The 24951-nt window shown below is 36.7% G+C and overlaps 1 protein-coding gene across 7 annotated transcripts in view; it reads left to right on the plus strand.

Annotated features, from left to right (window-relative positions):
- The window catches only part of LOC129779904 (GTPase-activating Rap/Ran-GAP domain-like protein 3), a 310243-nt gene that overhangs the window by 82631 nt on the left and 202661 nt on the right, over positions 1-24951 (plus strand). For 2 of the 7 annotated variants that reach the window (XM_055787673.1, XM_055787677.1), the window contains exon 1: positions 17088-17579. The exons of the other annotated variants lie outside the window; for them this stretch is intronic. In XM_055787673.1, coding sequence (XP_055643648.1) covers positions 17515-17579 — 65 coding nt within the window. In that variant the 5' untranslated portion in view covers positions 17088-17514. Of the gene's footprint in view, positions 1-17087; positions 17580-24951 lie in introns of those variants that run through there. 7 annotated transcript variants of the gene reach the window in all.

Raw genomic sequence — 24951 nt, forward strand, 5'->3', positions numbered from 1 at the left:
TTTGAACTACTGGACCGATTTAGGTGATCGATAGATCAAATTAAATAATATCAGCTAATTGGCTTTATCTTAGTATATCGATCATCTAAATCGGTCTGGTAGTTCAAAAGTTATGAATTTTTGAAAAAAAATCTTTTTTGGAAAAAATGATTTTCAAAATGGTCACCCTAACGAAAAAAAAAATTCGGGTCTGATATTTTGCAATAAAAAACAAAACGATCACTTTTTGCGAAATTCTGGAAATCTCTATATCGGTTTTGACATAGAATGGCTGTATAACAATATTTAGAAAGCAATTTGTAGGAATAAAAAATGAAAATATGTAAAATTATGGTTCATTTTAGATAACTATATCGGATAACGGAGATAGCGGATCGAAGTGTCGGTCCTATATATAATTCATACATTATTGGTGTTTGTATATTTACACAAAATTTTGTCTACACTACGATTGCGTCAAATTGTCGCATATCCGTAGAGATAGGTATACCACAATTTCGATATTTCAACACTTTTGAAGAAAATAGACTTCAATATATATTCTCCTCGATTAATGGATAAAAGTCATAACAAGAAATAGAATAAAAATGCAACCATTTTTTGGAATTTTCCTTATTAAATTCTAAATGCGTCAAAATGGCGCGTCCCGTAAACCTTGTGTTAACATTAAACCTACCACGAGGGGTCAAATGATCCATTTTAAACTTTTTGTCAAAATTTTCTCGCAAATTACAATTTCACAACATCATTCGCCTACACTACTTTTCTTAAAATATGCATCGAATGTATTTTTCAGTGTTTACACTTCTTTTGTTATTTGTTTTACTAAGAAATATACGTAATCTGCCCTAACTACCGCAACGGGCCATATGATATCAGGAAGATTTGTATGTGTGGTTGTGATATAAAACCATTGCATTAAACATTTTTGCTATTGCTTTATATACAGGGTAAAGGGTACCTCCTTTTTTCAAAACTTAATAAAAACTATTGTATGCATCGGAAAATATTTATTCTGTTGGTCTTCAAACCTTGTAGGGTTCTTGGACAGTTCACATAAACACGGGATTTCTAAAAACCCCATAGAAAAAAATCACAAGACAGATCGGGAGAGCGTCACCTCTAATTGAGATAAGGCGCTCTGGAAAGTGTTCTGAAAGTTCCTGCACTATCGCCATATTATAGGGATGAAAATGAAGTTTATCTGTACGACTGGGATATTATTCCTCCTCTGCTGCACATTTTCTACTCATACATGCAAAGTTTTCCTTTACCATCTTTCGTTTGGTGCGACAAGAGAGGTTTACAGTTTCAGGATTGCATCCTAAACTGAATATTAATGAGCGAGCCGAAATAAACCGGAGCTCTCGGTGTTGAAGGCCAGCCTTAAAATTTATAGTGTACTTAGAGTGTTGTCATTTTATATTGATGGTTGAGCAACCTGGAGTGGAAGATGAAGCGGAGAAGTAGTTTCATGTGCTCAGCTGTAAAAAGAAGCGCACCAACAATTTTTAATGCTTCGAAATCATTAGTGGTCAATTTGAAAAAAAAAACAAAGAATTTATCTGTTCTAAGCACAATTTCGTTGCTACTCCTCTGTTTCAGTAAGTCCTTCATCAACTTAGAATGTCTCAATTAATAATCAATCTTCTGTTAGTGTATAATAGGAAGCCTACATGGAAAGCAAGAGTAATTGACGGTAATTAATATTGTCAACTATTTCCCAAAAGTAATCAATCTTGTAATAGCCTGGTCTAAGTTGGAATAGCTCGGGAGAGGCATGTAAGTTTCGTTCTTCTGTTCCATTGAAATATAGACAAGATGAGTATGCTCTGAATCGACAAAAAAAATAAAGCAACAATAAATAGAGTGCGAAATCGAAATTTTCAGGTGGTTTTTGAAATGTTGTAACTAAAAAATCAACCTATGGAGATGGAATGTACATAATTTTAAAGCTTCAACTTTAAGAACTGCCAACCCACGAAAACGAATGTTACCAATCGTTCATTCCGAGAGTACGCATAGCATTTTGTACCTCTGGTATAATTTCCGACGAAGGAATCAAATAAATGCTTGATGATGAGGTTAATTCGATTTGCTATTGGCAAAAAATATGTTAGTCCACAAAAACTTAGAAAAACCGATTTTTTTATTTCTTTCCGGTGTTTTTTGTCTTCTACATCTACCCATACCAAGGCAAAAATATGTTCGTAAAAGATTCCTGAACATGAAAGTTGGAGCTTCAGAACAACGTAGGGGGAATCTGGGTGAAACCGACACTCTGATTTTTCCAGTTTTGAGCTTTCATTGATATTCAGCTGAAGCCAACTAACGTTGAGCAGGGCATGCTAACAAAAAATGTTTCAGGGGTCATGGTATCCCCGAAAAGTAGCTTTGAAAACTCCAATAAATTCTGTACAAGCATAATTTATTGATTTGACGAAAAAAATTATTTGAATTTTTTATATCGATTTTTAAAAAGTGCCAAAATCACGTTTTTGAAAACATCTATACCTATAATTTTGCTAATATTGCAGTAAGTTCTAATGTTTGTAGATAACTTTTAAGCTTAGCGTATCCCTTATATTCCTGTGAACGTTTCATATTGATACGTGCAGCCGTTGTTTAGTTGTTCGATCAAAGTTTGGAGTAAATTAGAGGATCACTATATCACAAACTGTACTGAAACAACAAAAAGCTATGCGTACCCTCAAAGTGAATTCGATTCGTAACTTTCGTTATTCGTAACAGTGTTTTATGGACCAGCTGACCAAACAGCTGTGTGTATTATTTAGACGTTTTCAAACATTGGAAGAAGACTTCATTCCGATCCCAAAAAAATAGTTTCCACTTTTCAAACTGCCGTGACGACAAACAAGATAGTGTATTGGATTTTCATTACAGCAAAATTTCGAAGCGCAACTTTACGTGAAGCTGGAACAATAGCAGAGCTGATAGTGACGAAAGAAACAGGTTATTTTTCCATCGTTTTCCGACAGATAAGTCGTTAAGATGGAAATGTTTAGCAAAAGTTTTTTTTTTGATACAAGAGTTATTTTTATCGATGAGATAGTTATAGAGCTTAGCGAGTTATAGAGTCTCGCTAAGTATTTGAGTGAGCCGGAGCAAACATTCATTAATTTGAGATTAGAATCAGAACCACATTTAACAAAATTCAAAACAGTAACATCAGTAATTATTGCAGCTATAAGAATCCAAAAAATAAAAATGGCTGTCAGTATTGAATTAATAAAAGTAGTAACTTCGCTTATCCCGGCCTATGATGGAAAGTTTGATAGGCCAGACAGTGTCGCGGCTGCCACAAACGCCTCAACGACACTGATTACAGAACAAAATCGCCCCCTGGCAATACAGGTGATGATGATGGTGATGATGATGGTGATGATGATGCGCTTAAGTATAGGAGGATTGGAAGGAAAAGCTCGGTCAGGAATAGATAAGAACCCTAAGACCATAACTATCATCATTAATAGACTAAAACAGAAATACCTCAAACCGGAACAAACACATGTAATAATAGCCAAATTGAATGCCGCAAAACAAACTGGCGGATTATCAAATTTCACAAACCAATTCGGGTGATTAGCTCATTAATTGGAAAGAGCATATATTTATCAGACGGCATTCTGGTTGACATAACAACAAAGATGGCAACGAATGCCGTCGTGTAAGCTTTAGCAACCGGAGTAAAAAATACAGAAACCAAACTAATTCTTGAGGCAGGTCAGTTAGAAACACTATCCACAGCAATTGGCAAAGCGGCTCAAAATGAATCAAATGCCAATGCGAACATTCTTCAAATCCAATTACGACAATCTACACGAACACGAGATAACCGATGCGGAACTTATAACCACATTGACCACTGCTCACCGAGTGGCTATTCCAGTTCCCGAGGCAATAATCGGTACAACAACCAAAATTTCAACCACCAAAATAATAACCGATACCAAAGTAACTATGGAAACTCATTTCATAGAAGAAGACACTTCCCTTCATATCAGGGTAATGGAAATATTTTTGCAGAAATTACACAACAAAATACCAATCACGAAAGCAAAAGCATAACCTGACACCGCGAAATACGAGGTTCGATTGCATTCTCATCGAGAATTGTTTAAAACGATATTGCAGCGAAATTAAGAAAGATAGATCAATAAAGAAGTTTAATAACTCCGTCATTGTTGGAATTCGACCATATGCGTAGAAGGATTTTTTTTGACGTAGGACTACGTCTTTCATTTCTATACCGGGGTATAAAATCAAAGTTTCGAAAACGAAAGCGTTACGCCGGAGACCGAGATTTTGAGCGTTAATAGCTCCTAAACAACCGAATGAAATGGTATGATAAACACTTCATTCGAAAGATAAAATGTCTACGCGTTATACACTTGTTACTTTTTCATCCAAAAACTTGTTCCAATAGCCTTAAAATTGCTTTCAAAACAGGCTATTGAAATCACCAATCGCTATATAAGCGAGCGCCGCTCGGAAATCCACTCAGATATAATTGAACAGCGATTGGAGCATGTTGTCGCTGTTGTGGTGAAGTTAACTTCGTTTATCATGAAAGCGCTGATGAACGGTGTCACCAAGAGCCCGTTTGTGCACCTTGGGCCAGAAGGGGATCCATCAGGAGGAGAGCGATGCTTCAAACGGTTCCTCTTGAGACATCGAAGCAGCCACCACACACACACACATACAAGCGCGGAACTATTTTCGTTTGGTTGCCATCCAGCATCGAGAAGATTTCGGAAAGATTTCATCGCTGCTGAAAAATAATCTGCCAGTTCCCCTTGGAATTGAAAAATACATTCATGCGAAAGAGTTTATTTTAATGTGTTCTATTCATATAACACTGCAACCTAATACATTAGGTTTTGTGATTTTTCAATCAAGTGCAATGAACAGGTGGAACACTTTCGTGTGATTGCTTCTTTTGTTGAATATTGTGTCTTCATCGTAACGTTCTCGTTTTGGAAGTCCCCCAAATATTCATTTATTCATTCATTCAGAATTGATTCAGATGCAACTAAAAACAAATGATCACTAAACCAACGATAGTTCTACGCCACCTTTTCGGTTATACCACAGATATAACCCACTTCCTGTTTTTATCAAACATGATCATATATCACTTACTGAGAGGTTCTGATAACTTTTTTTTAAGTGAAAAAGCTGTTTTTTGACTTTAAGGGGATGAATCAAGAATTTAATTCTTATTTTATATTCAAAAAATAAATAATAATTGTATCAAAAACAAATAAAAAATTTTTTTTGACTCGATTAGATACAGGATTCGATTGTATACAGTGAAAAAAATCGGAGACTGTATATAATCGAGTCCGCCCTGTAATTATAAAAGCAATATAATTTTTGTGATAAATACATACCTCATAGGGTTTTATTTTGAAACATCAATTGAAACATCATTCTGATCTGAGTACGATGACGTAAATCAAGCCAATAATGTTGAAATCCATCTGGGTCACCCAAATTAAATTTCTTCTCGTCGCTAAAATAATTATAGCAGGTTGTGTCCAAGATACGACCGCATTGTTGACGTAGAACTACGCTGTTATTTTATATAAGTCGCTTGTTAATAACTTCGGATATTATTTTATAATCCTGTGAAATTTTAGAAATAACTGTTTAGTAGAATAGTTTGATCGCCCTGATTTTTTTTATTGTAGAATCAGTTGACGATAATTGATTGATGATTTATTCTTGCCCTCGCAGAACAATACACTAGCCGATTGCATGTCGCAATTTGTTTCATGTTAATGCATTGAAAATTTACCTCGAACGCTATTCCGGTGACCTTTTTCGCAATTGACATAGATATCAGATACAGTCGGTTCCCGCACTATTTTTACGTAAGGGTCATGAAACACGCATCTGCACACATGAATATCCATATTTCGATGGCTTGAAGCGACTAAATATACACACACTTATCTCCGTTCTGTCTCCTTTCTGTTAATAATGCCGGTCTAGGCATGTGATGACACAAAACAAGGAAGAAACTTTGAAAACAGAACGAGACTGAAAGTTTGCCTCAGCGAGATCCACTGCAAATATTCCCCTTCGTTCTTCTTCCTTTTCTTTGTTCACGGAGACTTTAAATCTTACGATTTCCCCTTCGTTGCTCGTCGATAAGTTGCTCGTAATTGACAGCTCTGTTCGGGAAAGCACACAAATCAGTAGAACAAATTTATGGGAAAATGGAAACGCTTATAGTTTTCATGAATTTTAACCATTTTCACACCAGGGGATTGTGATGTATAGAATATCAAACAAATCTAAGGGAATTTACGATTCGTTTGGTATGTAAATCGTCAAAATCCGTTCGCGGCTAAAATAGTTATTAACGTTAACTTTATTTCATAAAAACGTGACCTGTTTTCTGATTTGGCACCCTTAATGAAAGACGTAGTTCTACGTCAAAACAATGGATTGCTGAGGTAAATGATTTTGGTTTGTCCAGTCAAAAATATGATCATGGTTTGTCCACTGTTTTGAATGCTCTAGTTCCGCGCATCTGTGTCAAGCTAGGTATTCGAATATTTCAATACATATAAATAATATTGTCTTCTTCATTCTTCACATATGTATGTAATGGTGAAGATTGCAGTTCGTTGTATTTTGTGTCTAAGGAATATTACATAGTTGTTTGTGAAATCCTGTTCAATTTTGTGGTAAATTGTAACCAGCTAGAAGCGTAATTGATAGTGCAAAAGATAAGTATAAAGGGTGTGTCACATCAAATTGCATCACGGAAAAAACGCTGTAGAAATTCGCCCAGTAGACCGATCCTTTCGAAAATTTTAGACAGTAAAATAAAAACTATTAAACAACTTTTGGCATTTTCTTTTTATTCATACTTCGAGCCCAAGCCCGTATGCTCGCACCTTCCTCTTTACCCCGTCCATAAGGTTCTGTACAACGTCAGGTTGTAGTTTTTTTTAACAGAAATCCATTTTCTCTTGAAGTCCGCCTCCGATTTGACAACTTTTGGGTTCTTCCGGAGGGCCTGCTTCATAATCGCCCAATATTTCTCTATTGGGCGAAGCTCCGGCGCGTTGGGCGGGTTCATTTCCTTTGGCACGAAGGTGACTTCGTACCACTCCAACACGTCCTTTGAATAGTGGCACGAAGCGAGATCCGGCCAGAAGACACTCCTTAAGGTAAACCTGCCCGTTTACCGTGCCGGTCATCACTAAGGGGGCGCTCCGCTTTCCGCAAGAGCAGATCGCTTGCCACACCATGTACTTTTTGGCAAACTTGGATAGTTTCTGCTTGCGAATCTCCTCCGGAACGCTGAATTTGTCCTCTGCGGAGAAGAACAACAGGCCCGGCAGCTGACGAAAGTCCGCTTTGATGTAGGTTTCGTCGTCCATTACCAGGCAATGCGGCTTCGTCAGCATTTCGGTGTACAGCTTCCGGGCTCGCGTCTTCCCCACCATGTTTTGCCTTTCGTCGCGGTTAGGAGCCTTCTGAACCTTGTATGTACGCAGGCCCTCCCGCTGCTTGGTCCGCTGGACGAATGAACTTGACAAATTCAGCTTATTGGCGACATTCCGGACCGAACTTCTTGGATCACGTCTAAACTGCTTAACTACGCGCTTGTGATCTTTTTCACTGACGGAGCATCCATTTTTGCCGTTCTTCACCTTCCGGTCGATGGTTAGGTTCTCGAAGTATCGTTTTAGTACTCTGTTGACCGTGGATTGGACGATTCCCAGCATCTTACCTATGTCCCGATGTGACAACTCCGGATTCTCGAAATGAGTGCGCAGGATTAATTCACGACGCTCTTTTTCGTTCGACGACATTTTTCAAAATTTACGAAAAATTGACAGTGAAGCATGACCAACGTGATCTATACACTCTTATCTGATTATAAGCGAAAGCTGAAGATATAATTCCTAAAAATTAAATTTCAACAGCGTTTTTTCCGTGATGCAATTTGATGTGACACACCCTTTAAGTTGCTACATCAACTGATATTTATTTTCAGCATTATCCCTAAAACAGCAGCAAGTGGGATTACCGCAAGCTGCTGTTGACTGAATTTCGTTTTTTTTGTTGTGTTATTGTGTTGGTATTTCGCTACTGCTCTTCAAGAACATATGAATAAGCTTGAGAGCAGTGTGGCTAGAATTGTGGAAAAAAATATATCGAACAAAAACATGAAATTGAAAGTCAAAATATAGTTGCAATGAACAGGAAAATAATTGTTGAAAGGGATACGCGATCGGAATCTGATTTTAATCCTAGAAGGAAAATAAAGATTATGTCGAATAGTAAATAAACCAATTCTCATTGAAACCAAAAATGACGAGGTTTTCATACTACTGACACATTATCTTTCGCGAACGTTGTTTCGAGAAATCCCAAGATATCAGAAAAACGTAAGGCTGGTCCTGTTATTGTAGTTAAACCGGTAGAGTCGATTCAAAGTAACGATAGTACCCGAAATGAAATAAAGAAAAAAACTCGATTCAAAAATACATAATGTCCGCAGCTTTCGAAACGGGAAAGAAGGCTCGATTATTATAGAGTGTGCAACAGTAGAAAAATGTAATTCGATAACATCCGACATTGAAAGCAAATTAGGTGAAAAATATAAAGCTGTTGTCCCGAAACCATTAAAACCAAAAGTGAAAATTTTGGGAATGTCTGATCGGTATTCCTATGATGTTTTCATAGACTTGTTGAAAAGTCAAAATGAAAACATCGGGATAGGTGACGTTAATGCGGTTACTATCTATGAGAATCCACGCTTCAAGTACAATAAATAAAACGTAGTGCTTGAAGTTGACAGTAAGCCTTTCAAAAATTTAATGAGCGCTGAAAAAGTCAACATAGGATGGGATCGGTGTCTCGTAGTAGAAACATTCAATGTTATTAGGTGCTTCAAATGTGGAGAGTTCGGCCAAATAAGTAAAAATTGTCCAAATGATGAAAAATGTTCTAAATGTAGTAAACAACATTCCACATCTGAATGTTCATCGATATTGACCGAATGCGTTAATTGCCGAAAAATGAATAAAGAACGTAAGCTAAATTTGGACGTCGGTCATCCAGCATATAGTACAGACTGCCCAGTTTATAGAAACATTATAGAAAAGAGAAAATCTATCATTCGGTACGAACAATAGCAAACAACGACTAATATTCTGTATTTCAATATTGCTGGGTTGCCAACACACTTCAGTGAATTGAAACTAATTGTAGGTAACGAACGTCCATCGTTGGTATTTCTCACAGAAACTCATATAGTAGATGCGGAAGCTTTCGACCAATACTATATTTTGGGTTATAGAGCTGTTTTTTGCTTGTCGCACTCCAAACATACTGGAGGGGTTGCTATGTATATCCTGGAATCAATATTTTTCAACATTAGGTTCAACGAAGCGATTGATAACAATTGGTTTTTGGGTATTTTTATCGAGAGAGGCATTCAGATTGGAAATTACGGACTATTATACCACTCTCCCAGTTCTAGTGACCAGCGTTTTATTGAACTATTAGATAACTGGTTAGAGCATTTTTTTAAATTTCAGTGGAATTTAGATTATCGCTGGTGATTTCAATATTAATTTGTTTGATGACCTAAACTCTTCCCAATTGAAGTGCCTGATGAATTATTTCGGATTAAAACAAACGGGTTTTGAAGCTACACGAATTACCCAGTACAGCAAAACACTGATTGATCATGTTTATACAAATTTCGACACGGTTCAATCATTTACCGTTGATGAACTGAAAATAACTGATCATGAAACTATATTTATTAATTTCCATGATACTAACTGTGAAACAAATGATAGAGTTTTGACAAAGTGCTAGAAGAATTATTCGAAGGAGGCGCTTGTAACTAGAAGCTTGGATTCTTATCCGGTATCGGGTGATTTAGAAACCAGGGCATCTTTTCTTACAGATTCTCTGCGAACATGTACTAAAAAACTAGTCAAACTTAAGTTGGTCGAGACTGAAAACACGAGCTTTTGGTATTGTCTTGACTTAGTGCGAATGAAACGTACGAGGGATATATGTTACAAAAAGTTTTGTAGAACCAATAGTGCTATCGATTGGCGTTATTATACAGTTGCTCGCAATAATTATTCGAGATCGTTGAAAAAACCCAGAACAGATCATATCCAGAGAAAGAATGATCAGAACAAAAATAATAGCAAACAGTTGTTGAAAATTTTAAAAAGGTTGATGAAATCTAAAAACAGTTGCCCGCGATCCATAACTTTCGAGAATTCAGTTATAACATCAGAAAACCTAATAGCCAATAAGTTGAATTTATATTTCGTTGACAGTGTTTCACTTATTAATGAAAGTATCGATTTGGTAAGTGAACCTGACGAAATAGTACAGCCGACGGCCAGTGGATGTAAACTGGATTGTTTTCACCCAATAACTTTTGCGAAAAATTTTAATTTGTTTTGTACTAGAAAAGTCGACTGGCATTGATGACGTCAATGCAAAAGTTGTTCAAGATTGCTTTCATGTTATTGGACATTCCCTGCTGGACCTGATAAATGATTCATTAAGAACTGGGCACGTGCCCAAAGTTTGGAAAGAATCGTTAGTGGTTCCAATACAAAAAAATGCTGGGACGATTAAATCCGAAGTGTTTCGTCCTATCAATATGTTGCACACTATAGAAAAACTGGTAGAATTAGTCGTTAAAGGCCAGCTGGTGAACTATATGAATAATAACTCATTACTAGCACCAGAGCAATCGGGATATCGGGAATCACATTCCTGTGAAACCGCCTTGAATTTTGTGTTAGCTAAGTGGAAGGAATATATCGAGAACAAAGAAGCGGTCATTGCAGTGTTTTTGGATTTGAAACGCGTATTTGAAACTATTTCCAGGCCCTTGTTGTTACAGACTCTGTGGCGCTTTGGTTTAGAAGGTTCGGCATTCAAATGGTTTGAAAGTTATTTGAGTAATCGAATACAGAGAACTGTTTTTGCTAATTCTGTTTCTGAACCAATAGCTAGTACGTTCGGTGTTCCACAAGGCAACGTGTTGGGGCCTATTTTATTCATAATGTACATAAATGACATGAAACGAGTCTTACGTTTTTGCGATATAAATTTATTTGCGGACGATACAGTTCTGTTCATAGCAGCTAGAAAATTGGAATCCGCAGCATTGCACTTAAATGGAGATTTGCATTGTCTTAGTATTTGGTTGAATTATAAGCAGTTAAAATGAAATGTTGGAAAAACCAAGTACATGGTATTTTCTTCGAGATATTATAACACCGAGTGTTTGGTAGAGATAAATGGTGAGATACTTGATCGCGTTAGAGAGATAAAGTATCTTGGTGTTACTATAGATGACAAACTGCTTTTTAAGTCTCACATAGATAATGTCATCAAAAAATTGCAAAAAAATACGGTATCATGTGCCGTTTAAGAAATGAGTTGACAATTTCGAGTAAAGTTCAATTATATAAATCAATAATATCGCCATACATAGACTTCTGTTCATCCATTCTTTTTCTTGCTAACGAAACACAAATGTTGAGGCTACAACGTTTACAAAATAAAGTAATGCGCTTAATTTTGCGTTGTAATAGATTCACTTCCTCAGCTTTCATTCTAAATACGCTTCAATGGCTATCTGTGAAGCAAAGGATTGTATATTTAACTATGGTGTTCGTTTTCAAAATTATAAATGGATTGCTGCCTCGTTATTTGTGTGATCGAATTGAAAGAGGAAGTGATATTCATAGATATAATACCAGAAATGCAGACGAAGCACGAACACCTAACTTCTTAAGTAGAGTGTCACAGAACTACCTATTTTTTAAAGGTGTAACTTATTTCAATTCGATGCCTAGGCACATTAAAAGAGCAACCACATTAGTAGATTTTGAACGACAGTGTATTTCACATATCAAAAATGTAATATAAATGGTTAAATTGTAATGAACGAAGTTGTTTTTAACGAATTGTGTTTGTGTATGTGTATGAAAGAATGAACTGCCATCTTCGTCCCAATGATAATGAAGGATTTTTTGTATGTTTATAGAAATGAAAAGAGAAAAAAGAAATAGAAAGTAGTCTACATAAGTTTGAGCACGCGCGCGATAATGCAGTCATGAGAAATCTGAATTGTGATAGCGATTGGAACATGGTAGAGTTTGTTCTTATTGTGGAATTGGATATGTTAGTTTCGTTAAAAAGAAGCACAGCTATGATTGGGGTTCGTTTAAGATCGAGGGAACGACTGTTGTCAAGTAAAGAAGGCTCAATAGCTATTTCTGAAGGATCAAGCAGACAACCGTCAGAATGAAGGGAATAGGCTACAACCTGAAATTCATCCAACGGGTCAAATGTTCGATTAATCTGAAGAGTTAATAGTCTGACAATTTCGGCAGTCAGTTTACAGTGAACTCAGAAGATGCTATGGGACAGCTTGACGGGACAGCAAGCGTTTCTTCTTGAGATTTAACTGAAATGAAAGATTTGCTGTGACTTCTTACAAACATGTCCGAAGAAACTTTTGAATAGACGAAGCTAAGTGAAATACCGATATCACAAAGAGGTGATTTCATATCTGAAAATTAAATCAGCTCGTTTTTATTTGTAAAACTGGTTATGTATTAATTAATTATCAACTAGATAATCGACCAACTCAAACATATGTAGGGGAATGAGGCGGGACCTTCATTATTATTATTATTATTATGATTTACAATAGTTTTATTTTAAATAGCTGACCCGGCAAACTTCGTTCCACCCAAAATGGAAATGAATACTTTGAAACATTCACGTTTCCTTACTAAGCGAACGTTCGTGGATTCAATCGCAGAGCTATTTATTGAATGATTTTCTAATACAATCTTCTAATTACAATTTTCTTTTACTATAAATTTCCTAATACTTCTACCAAAACTTTTCATTATAATATAAATTTATTTTCAGGCACAATTCTCGCTCAAGATTATTGAATTACTTGCAAATAACATGTTTCTCCGTTACATGGAATACATGTTTGATACTGAAAATATAATAAAATGAAGACATCTCGAAACGAACTATTTTTTTTCTCGAGTTATGCGCTTCCCAACACATTTGGCGATTCATTTTTGTTTATATAGTTAGAAGATATAGCAGAGCGTTTTTTGCACCTGAAAATCCATTTCCACTTTCGAACAAAGATCAATTTCATTCGCGCAAACTGGGAAATAGATTAAAAACGCCTAACACGAAGTAATTGTAGGATATTTGGGAATTCGATTTTTCAAATTTTTCAATTTTTATTCAGAGTTTTTCGAAAATGTTCAATTGTCGTGTTTAGTTGTTAATATAGTTGGTATGCGTAATATAGGGTTGGGGAAAAAGAAATGTCGTATTTCTGATCGAAATCTGAAGCTTTATTTAACATACTTAAAATTATCCAATTTAAGTCAAAATTGTTCGCAAACTTTATGCCATTTAGAAGGCAACTTTATTATCCCCACCTTATAAAACCCCCCCTCCTTATGCAAAAACTCAGACAGCCAGTTTTCGCCAGCCTCTTTTGAGGCCAACTTAGTATTGGGTTGGGGAAAAAGAAATGTCGTATATTGTCAATATATGGCAACACTTAAACCTATCTTGTGTTGTACTTATCGCATCGGGTCATACTATACGGCTATTTAAAAACGACAATCTGTGCTACAAGTGTCGTTTTGACAGTGTTGTGATTGTCCTTTTCAGTCTCAAATTATAGCGCGTCAAAGATGGAGTTCACCAAGCAAGAAACTCGCCATATTTTACGTTTTTACTACCTGCGAGGTAAAACTGCAACGAAGACGGCCGAAAAAATTCGTGTAGTTTATGGACCCGATACTGTAACGATTCGCATAGCACAGCGTTGGTTTGATCGATTTCGTTCTGGTGTAGTGACTGTCGAAGATACACCCCGTACTGGTAGGCCAATCGTCGTGGAAACCCATAAAATCGTTGAAATCATCCAAGTAGACCGGCATGTGAACACTCGCTCGATTGGCCAGGAACTGGGTATAGACCATAAAGCCGTTTGGAACCATTTGCAGAAGATTGGATTCCAAAAAAAGTCGGATGTATGGGTGCCACACGAGTTGACGCAAAAAAAAGCCGATGCGATAAGTACAACACAAGATATGTTTAAGTGTTGCCATATATTGACAATATACGACATTTCTTTTTCCCCAACCCAATATTTTTATAGGACCCAAAAATCCTCACATGCCAAGTTTGGCTCCTTATGCTTGATGAGTTCTCGAGTTATGCAGAAATTTGTGTTTCGTTTGTATGGCAGCTACCCCCTTAGAGAGGGGGGTGAGGAGTGTCGAACCATCATATAAAAATTTATCGTCCTCAAAAACCTCCACATGGCAAATTTCGTTCCATTTGTTTGATTAGTTCTTGAGTCATGCAAAAAATTGTGTTCAATTCGAATGGTAGCCCCTCTTAGAGAAACGGGAGGAGCATTGAACCACCTTAGAAACGTTTCTTGCCTACTAAAACCTCCACATGCCATTTGGTTTTGGTTCCGTTTGCTTGATTAGTGCTTGAGTTATGCAGAAATTTATGCTTCATATTTATGGCAGCCCAGAGAGGGGGGAGGTGTCTCGAGCTATCATAAGAATCTTCCCTGGCCCCAAAAACCCCCACATACCAATTTTTATGTCGATGGGTTCAGTAATTTTCGAGGCCATAAGAATCAGACATACAAACAGACAGACAGAAATCCACTTATTATATATATATATATATATATATATATATATATATATATATATATATATATATATATATACACTAGCTGACCCGGCAAACGTTGTTCTGCCATAAAAATTATTCCTACCATTATTATTACTTCATTCCAATACATTCCTTGTATTCCATTCCCAATGTATTTCATTCACGAATCTTACATGTTTGTTCTCTTGAACGTTAAATGTAAATTGAAAAAAGGAATAAATTTCGTTGTTGCAAATTTGTTGCCCTTCATCGAATGTTTTGCTCAGCTGAGGCGAATATGGCACTACTGAACGGTTTTCCATGTCAATGTCTGCATTGCTAATTTTTATGAATGATTGTCCGTCATTATCAGTTTTTATTCGTTGATATATTGGACATCCACCTAGGCTTGCGGTCGTGTCGTTGGTGAAATCTTAAAAAAAAATGCATTGTACAGTTTTCATTTGCCATGAAAGGCTATAAAAAAGGCTATGTTTGTGGCAACAATATCGCACAATCACCCATATTTCGTCATTAGCAGACCCGAAAGCAATTTAAATTGTTGAAATTTGAATGAAAAAGTTTATTCGATGTTGTTTGAATACTTAGTAGACATTGCCTTGACCCTAACTCAACTATTTTTCTATCAATCTCCTTGCTATCAGCCAAAATATTATCCAGAATATAAAATAATTATCAGAGACTATTTTCGTCCAATATTTTCCCTACCTGTAAAGGATGTGTTATTCTGTTACACAGAACACACAATAGAGCCATAGTTCATTTAAAATTTTTGTTTTAAAAGCGTGTTTATTTCACTCGAAAATTCATAACAATTTACGCTTCACAGAAATGGAACACGAAGCTCAATGACGTCTATACGCATTGCGTTTCAAGGTCGGATGGCATTCGTTCTCTTTGAAAAACAATCTACGGGTCGATATAATATCCAAATATATTTATACCAAAATACTGGTATGCGTCAGTTCCGATTTCTTGCAGTAACAACTTTTCTCGTTGAAATATCTTTCCTGTTTTATAATTATTTCCAGTCGAAAATGATGCTTTACCATTATAACACCAACAACAACAACAAGTTTTTGATGCTTCCTTTTAAAAATAACTATTAATGATTAACATTTTTGTGTGTAAATTCTCGCGATTGACATGTCCTGCAAACTTTGTCTTTTTCAAAAAAATGTTAATAATCCGCGAATCTCGAGAATTCACACATAAAAATGTTAACGAGTAAAACATTAGTTTGTTAGTTTAGTCTCCATGCAACAATGTCAAATTTTAAATGCTTTAAGAAATAGAAAGTTTAAGTCTTTTATAAAGTTATTCAAAACTTTTTCGAATACACCGCTATCATGACTTTAAACAAAATTAGAATTAGTTGTATTTTATTCAAAGGAAACATGAAACAGTTGTTGATAGAAAAACTTTTTCCCTGCAAAAGAACCTATCATCCCATGTTTGGATGACTTGTTGGTTATTGTATTGTTTATTCATACAATTTTTGTTGAGAATTTGAAAGAAATTCGTTTTAGAGAAAAATGAGTATTTTAATGTTTAAAATAACTTTTTTTTTGTCTATATATATTATTCAATTTATTTTATATTTTTTGACGAAAATCTCAGTTTCCTACATTTCTTACTTTGACCAAAATTTGGTAGGCCTTTGTTTCTCAAAAGGAAGCCATTTTTTATGTTCCATGTATGCTAAGTTTCGTAAATGATCGATGCCACAAAGTTTCACTGCAATATTAAGGGGTGCTGCTAAGTTTTAACTGTTGATTCTGTAATTGGGCCATTCAACGTAAGTTCCTATATTCATTTTTCTGGAAGATGATCTTTTATATTCACTTATTCACTTATTGACTTATGATTAAAAATCAAGTTTTGTGGTGAAGATTTTGCAAAATATGGCTGGATACAAAGAACGACACAAGATCACGTTCGCTGGCTCCTAGAAGTCGACTTTCGCTTTCAGCGTATCCCCTCGAAAGCTTCTCGAATGTCTGCCCAATTTTTACATCGCTAATTGAATCAAGTGGGGCTCTCTGTTTACCCGTTTACCCATTTTTTCGTTTTCCATTGCTTACGAGGGGTGCGTCGTCGGAAAAGCTCCTATCCGGTGCCTGTTCGGATTTTGATGAGATCCTGTAAACAATACTGAGTGCTCTCTAATTTCATACTTCATAGATCGGCGTGAGTGCGCACAGATGCGCACGAAATCGCTGTGGCAGCCGCTCCGCTCTAGGCGGGAAATGTAACGCCTCGCCACACCAAAATAGAGACTCAGTTTGGTGCGAAAAATCACATGATCCGGTTTGGTTTTGTCGCTTAGATTAAATGAGGTGCGATTTTTGGGCAGTCTTTCTCGTGATGTTGTAACAATGCGTTGTGATTGTGATTGCATGGGGGAAAGATTTACTCAAGGAGTTTGATTCAGAGTTTTTCATACATCATCATGGTAATTTGACACGTGCAGTCAAAATTTACGACGCAGGCCATAATTTCTCTCAACGATAAATTGGATAACAAGTGGAATCTATTGACCCAATTTCGGGTGAACCATTAACAATAATGTGTTTATATATTGATTGAGGAAAGACTCCAACACGATTTCGAGAGGTGTGTGGTGCTGCATGCAGATGTGTTGAGAGTTCCGCAGGATAAAGCACAAGTAGTGTAGTGGAAGGCATCCGAAATTGGTCTGACCATAATTGTGACTATTTGTGTGTAATGACGGAGCACACAATGAGCGGACCTACTATAGTGGAGGACTTGGAAAGCATCACACCGAGCAGGTATATAGCAATTGGGTTACCTCCCTGACAGATAGCTGAAATTCGCATAATTGGTTTTCGATGGGTTTGGTTCCTCCCTTTTCCCCAAACATTCGCTATTGCGGCTTCTGTTTGCAATGTTGACCATTAATAACATTCCAGACGAGTAGGAGTAGGATTTGCTTTGTGTGATGTGAAATGTGTGGATGTGACAGTTGTAGAATTCGCACATTATATTCCACTATTGACATGTAATATAATTGTGTTCGTGATTGTTTTCATTGTAATGTTCAGAATGTTTACTTGAACACCCTGAAGGAAAATATTGAGCAAAGTGTCAACAAAATGCGATTGATCGAGAATTCTAGTTTGACCAATACAATGACACAAAGCACAAAGCCCATAAAGTGGAAGTTATCTGTGTAGGAAATTTAGAAACCATCAAATCTCTGAAAATAAGGATTCTAAAAACCACTTGATTCATAAATGGATGAATATGGATGAATGAATGAATATATAAAACTCGTAGCAAACTCCTAAAGCCAGGTAAAGATAATTGCAACAAGGGCTATCATACTAATAATAGAATTCTTAAATTGATTAAAATTCAACCACCGTACGAATATGAGTTTGAGTCAATTTTACATTCTCCATTCTTAGAAAAATAAAAACCATTATTCTGAAAATAGATAGCAAATCTTTTCACTAGCATATGACACTACTACTTTATCTAAATAGAATGTTCCGAAAGCTTGTTTTCGACTTCCAAAAGAAGGGAAAGAGATCTGCATGGTAGCGTACGATTTTGAGTTTGAAACACTGTATGTGTGGACCAAAATATTCCCTACTCATGTTAAAAATCTAACTCAATGAAATATTGGGTCATCTAAGTAGTATTCTCGGTTATTTGTCGTTATTGCATTGATAGTCATAGGGGAAGTGGGGGAAATACGAACATGTTGAGAAGAATTGTATTTTTGGAAACTGTAGTTTCTTGAACTTGAGTTACTTGTTTTTCGAAATAATCGCTGAAATGTTTAACAAAAAAGTGTTTTTTCAATGTTTTGCACTGAAATTAAAACAGACCGAAATATAGAACATGTTTTTGTGATACGGGCAAAACGGACATATAGTGAAGATGAAACGTACAGGTTTGTAATATACGAAACGTAAATTTTTCAACGCTCGCTAGAGGAATAATGTTATTCAACCAAGGTATGAATTTATTACGAATTTCCGATAAATGTTAATGCCGCAAATAAAGTGATATCATGCTTTCCAACAGTATAAATTGTCTGTTCCGCCCCATTTATCCCAATAATTAAAATTTACAACTAACAAATAAATTTACTTTTTGGTACATGTCTAATCTCACTTTATTGTTAGTTCACATACCGAATTTTGAAATTAAACCACTCAAACTATATGAGGTAATTGAATCCGCAAAAATTATATCTGTACGCGGAATCACTTATGATTTTCGGTTGTCTCCCCTTTTCAACTTTCGATCAGTCGTCATTGCACAATGTTCTAGCGAACGAATTTAGGTGGAGATTTGCATTCAGAGCTCGACAGTTATTTTTCGATAAAAATTCTCTTCAACAAAGTTGTTACATATGATGGAGCGCTCATTTTCATGTTGTCAAAAATAGGGTGACCAAAATTTTAGCTGAAATAAAAAATCTATCTTTCTTATCATCATAGATAGAGGTAAACATAGTTCGACAATATTATAGCCCCAGTTATTTCAAGCAACTTTATAAGTTAGAGCAAAACACCGTTTTTTCATTGTCCCCCTAATGGTGTTCAGTCCGAGAAGCGCACTGAAGAAGAAAACATATCGTAAGTCCCACCCACTTTTTCTCTTCGTGAGGCAACAGACCAGCATGAAAGCAGCCACCCGATCGCAAGCAACAACCATAAGCAGCAAAAAGTGGTGCATTCGCATGCACATCAATGCAATGAGATTCTACCAGTGTAAATAGAACATTCAGTGAATTCAAGAATAAAATGAGGAAAATGTAAATAGTTAAACATCATGTTTCATTCTGCGCTACTCGAATCCCGATCCATGAAGAGTTTTCTGAAACACATTCCAAAAGAGTTACATGCTCTTTTCAGAGCATTGGAGCGGAGCCACAAGGGGCTCCCACCCATCGAATAAGGCGTGAGGAACACAAGGGTTCCTTCCACGCACCGGTTGTCTCCACGAGGGGAGCAACCTTCTACTGTATTTAGAAGGTTCCCAGCCTAGTTCCCAGCAGACGGAACAAATGGAACTTTCAATTGGTCGCCCGAAATGCAATTGCAGCATTCGTTCTACGGACAATATGGATAGAGATAATATTGCAATCTTAACTCCTCCGTTTTCTTTTTATTAAGTATAAACAAGCCATTCGCGATTTTAAAACACAGTATTCACAATTCATCATCTAGCGACCAGACGGCAGCGAATCTTTCGAATAACCTTTCTCAATGCCGAGTGTTTAGTTGAGTTTTCCAAATTGGTCTTTGTAAAGGCTAAAGGCGAATGAACTGATGAATTTAAAAACCTCTCTAATTGAAAATATCATCATCATTCAAGTCGTCTCGCTCCAGCTATCAAACAGCACTCTTTCTCAATGCTGATGTCACACACCATGGTTTTGCTCGATTCTAAGGAATAATGAATGATAAATATCGCGCTATATGGTGCAATTTAGTTCGGTGGGGGCACCGCGTCGATTTGCATACCGTCGGGTGAAAAGTGCCCCTGTATTTTGCATCACATCATATATGAATCTGTACTGGGGTGCAAGATTAAAATTTCTGAAACTAGAGCGTTACGTTTGGGGTCCAAAGTTTCGAGTGTTAACACCTCTTTGTCAGTTGTACAAAGTGGTATGTCAATCAATTTTTGCGAAAGATAAAAGGTGTATAAGTAATGATGTTTATTAATTGACCCAAATACTTGTTTCAATACCTAAACACTGCTTCGAAAGCAAACTATTGGAATCACAAAAATTTATAAATATGAGTACCTGCTTGAAAGTTCATCTTAGTCAAGATTTGTCGATGCATGACGTTGACTGTCAGTGAAAGTTCTTTAAATATTGTGCTCGCCCTGGCCAATTTCGGTTTCTATTCTGCTACTGTTGTTGAAAATTTCTTTCGTCACGAATTGTTCATTTCATGCGTTATCAAATAGATAACGGCAGTGTGGGACAAATATATTATATAATCGCCTGGAACCTCACTGTATGTAGAAAAAAGCCGCGGTACATACTAAATGCGTTACGTGTATTATTACTGTAGAATGAATCATGAATCAATCATCTTCAGCTGCGTTTACAAAACAACGCAAACCCATCGGTCCTTTTCAGGGCCACTAAAACTTTCGACTGAAGAGTTAGTTAAGAGTTTTCGATGCATTCTAAAAATCTATTCAATATTTATGTTTGCCTGAAGAGAGGTTCTGTAAAATGAGGAGTGTGTTTGGGTTATCAAACTTGAAATATCAACCTAAACAATCCGGTCTTGAGAAATACTATCTGGTAAGCCTTGCTGCTTGGATGACTGATAAATCGTGAATGACTGATTTGTGATTTTTTCAATCGATCATTCAACTTTCGTTATTTCATTGTTTTTGAGTTGAAAGAGACGTAAGGTATTAGAAAAACCACTTAGACATTCAAGAAGTTCAGTATTCCAGTTTCAGCGCTCTAGTCAGCGAGCAATTAACAGTACATGTTGATGCTTTGAATTAATTTCACTATTCATATTGCTTCGCACTCCTCACTCAGTGAAAGCATTCATTTGTTGACCCTCGAGTTTTATTATTAAATTCTCCAATGTTTGTGCTCGCCGACAATGATTTCGTAGTTCTATGTTAACGCAATTGCTGGTTGCCAGACTATGTTCTATGATTGAACGCAATTGCTGGTTGCCAGACGATTTTGATAAATATCTTCACAGTCGAACTCATCGTATGTAAATAAAAATTAAGTTGTTAATTAATTATTTTCGTTAACGTGAAAACGTTACGTTAAGGACTTTCCATTTACCATGTTCACAGATAAAAAAGATCTCACAATTTAACTGTTTACAAAACAAAGACATGTTATCATATCTGGCATCCTTGTGTTGGGTTGTTTACATGTAGAATGTACCGCACCGCGTTTACTATGTCCTCGGCCTAACACGTGTCTGTGGCTCCTATGGAAAAAGGTTGAGTACCGCTAGTCTAGAGAGGAACTGTCGTGCTCTAGGTGCAAATTTCGACTTAAATTCGTTCCCTGGACCATTGTGCATTGTTATAGGGTGGTTTAAGCATTATAGAATAACATGCAGGAGGGGTTTAGTTTGCCCGTGACTGAGTGCTTAGCGTAATACATTATCATGCCGTGGGTTCGGGTTCGATTCCCGTTCTGGGTGGGGGATTTTTCGCCAAAGAAATTTCTTCCGACTATGATCACGTGTATTCTAGAGCTTGCCATTCAGAATGCATTCATGACGTGTTATTTGGCATAAGAAATCGCAAGTAGGTAGCTAAATAAATAACTAAAAATGACGGAAGCAATAACTACACCGAAACTAGCGTTGGCAGAAAAGTTGCTTTTTCTTTTGTTAAAACGTGGAATGCGCAATTAAAAGCACCTTCTTCAAGAGTGTTAAAATGTTTGTATGTATGGGACAGATCTCTCATTCTCTCAGACTGAATGACGGTTTGAAATTGTACCAAAAAAAACCCAAATGATGCCACAAGCAGGGATCGAACCAAGACCGGCTGGGCTGTAAGACTGTTCGACACAATCACGTTATCCACATAACCAATGATGCTGTTATACGAATGCACGAGAATATTACACCACATTATGAAAGTATACACGGAAGGGAACTTTTTTTTTGCTGAGAGTGAAACGGAGAGCGTAAACAATTTTTTTTTAACCTTTGATATGTGCTTATTTTCAAAGTGTCTCTTATTTTGCTCTCTTATATTGCTTTTTATTGCTATGACATATATATATATATATATATATATATATATATATATAATATATATATAATGCTTCTCGCTTCTCGCTCGAGTAAATACTGTATGTAATGTATGCGGATGTTAAACAGGTTGTGAAATATTTATATTTTGGGTATACGTTGAAACGGCAAAAGCTCCGTTTGGAACGTTGCAATGCCATTCAAGAAGATGTAAGGGGGATTCTAATTAACAGAAATATGGAATTCAAAATGTAACTATACGAATCAATCACATGTCTACCGACTAACGTAACAAAAATTAAAAATAGTATATACATACCCAACGGAAGTTCAAATGCTGCTTTACTTTTCGAACTGATTCCGTATTTTCCAATGGTATTGCTATTGTCGTTTCGCTGAGTGCACAATTATTTTGTTCATATTCATAAACATATTAAAGTTTTTCATATTAATGGGACGTATCATGCGTCTCCCCTAAATTTCATTGTGCAATTAAATTCCTAATGTAGACGTATTTCCATTCTTCAATGCGATAGCACCAATCGTTTCCGTCGTAAAATTTGTGGAAAAATAAACTGTGGAATCGTCTGTAGCACCTCCGCCACGGGCGGGTGTCAAACTTGAATGTAACCAGGCTCAGCCAAACTTCGCGCCCGGATTATGATAATGAGAGTAATTGATCGTTTCGCAAGCAAACAAGTGTGGAAAATGGAGTTGTCATTTCCCGGAAGCGCGAGAACCTTTTCATCGTTATTTTCGTCCATGAATTTGACTGTGGTTTATTCTTCGTATCGTAATTAATTCTAAGGGCACAGGGGAGAGCAGAACTCAACTGGTGCTGAACTTTTATAATTGAGAGGTTGTTCACCGAGTAAACCTTTCGCGAACTAACGTGTTTGAAATCTACACAGATTTCAAAGAATTTCGCAATATGAAAGCTGTATCACTACAGGAAGATAGAAAGAAGTCCGAAACAAAGCCCTTTTGAAACCCGATGAGTTTCTTTAAGGCCATATCTGGCTAGAGTGAACCTTTCCAGAACAGAGACGTAGAGAAAAAAGTGCTATTAACAATCTGTGAAGTGATCGAAACACAGCTGCATAATTCAATCCCTGCGGCGGACTCTCGGAAAAAAGACTGTCACGAGAAGGATGAAACAAATGACGTTGCGGATATCATGTGCTTGTTTTGTTCCAGAGCCACGTCTTTTTGCTTGAAACTGATCGTCGTTACTATTATTATTGTCTGAGCTGAAAATCGCCTTCTTATCGCATTCATATTCGCATTTTACTCTTGCGTTGCATTTTTGTCGCTTGTGATATGGTAAATCGTCTTCTCGGTTTGAAGTTACAAAACGTTTTTCTGTTTTACTTCGTTTCAAACGCGTTTTTGATGTTCTAGCTCTGTGTCATAAAAAACATATTGTTTAGGCGTGATTATTAAGAATGACAGAAAAAAATGAAATCAGATGCATTTGTCAATTTCTTTGCTGGAAGCAGAACTGTTTCTCCACTAATATCAATATTATAATGCGGTTGCGTTATTGACATTGTAACGATTTATGATCATTAATAGCATGCTGTGGATTAAGTATTCCCATTCATTAAGCCGTCTCACTGACTCTCCATCACAATATCCTGTTATAATAAACGTATCAAGATTCAATCGACTCAACTCATACTGCTATTACGTCCAAGCCTCGTCTGTGAACGTTACTGGATCTGGCAACTTTAATGTCCATGCCTGCAAATTAGCATGGTCACAAAATGGGGGTGTGTCCCGCTTCTCCACGGTGAACCGAATTATTCCCAGACAAATGTTTCCGCCCATTTCGTGTCCTTCACATGGAAGGATTCCTTTCTGATGTTGTCATTTCCCCTTCAAGCCTATGAGATTGTACCAGGGAGATTAGAAAAATTCGCCTGCGGCCTGTAGCGGTAAAACCGGGATTCCGCTTATGTAACTTTCAGGCAATATGTAGTCTACTCCATTTATGCACGCTAAACTGAGTCTTTCCATCAAAGCCTACCAATGAGATAGTACAAGCCATTAACATAGTTGTCGTATCGGTCTCTATCCGACAGTTTTACTTCAGTGGAATCTCACCTTAACATTTTCCAGCCACGGTAAGATAAAATCGTCGAAATGAGCAAACGACTTTCGACATCATCTGGCTTTATAAATGTGTATGTGTGTACCGCAACCGCCAGCGGCTGAGGCGTCCAAAATGCCACATCATGTTGAAAAAGGTTGAATGTCGAGTCGGGGAGCATTTGGGATTGCTGAACCTGGCGGTTGCCGACTGATTGTTGGCGAAATGGGTCGGAAACACTCTTCTAGCGACCCTTCGTTGTAGGGATTGTTGATGAGGGAGGGGTGATTTTATGATTCATCGAAATGCTAAGATAAAAAATGCCGC

The sequence above is a fragment of the Toxorhynchites rutilus genome, chromosome 3 (assembly GCF_029784135.1).
Source record: "Toxorhynchites rutilus septentrionalis strain SRP chromosome 3, ASM2978413v1, whole genome shotgun sequence".
Taxonomy (NCBI): Eukaryota; Metazoa; Arthropoda; class Insecta; order Diptera; family Culicidae; genus Toxorhynchites; species Toxorhynchites rutilus.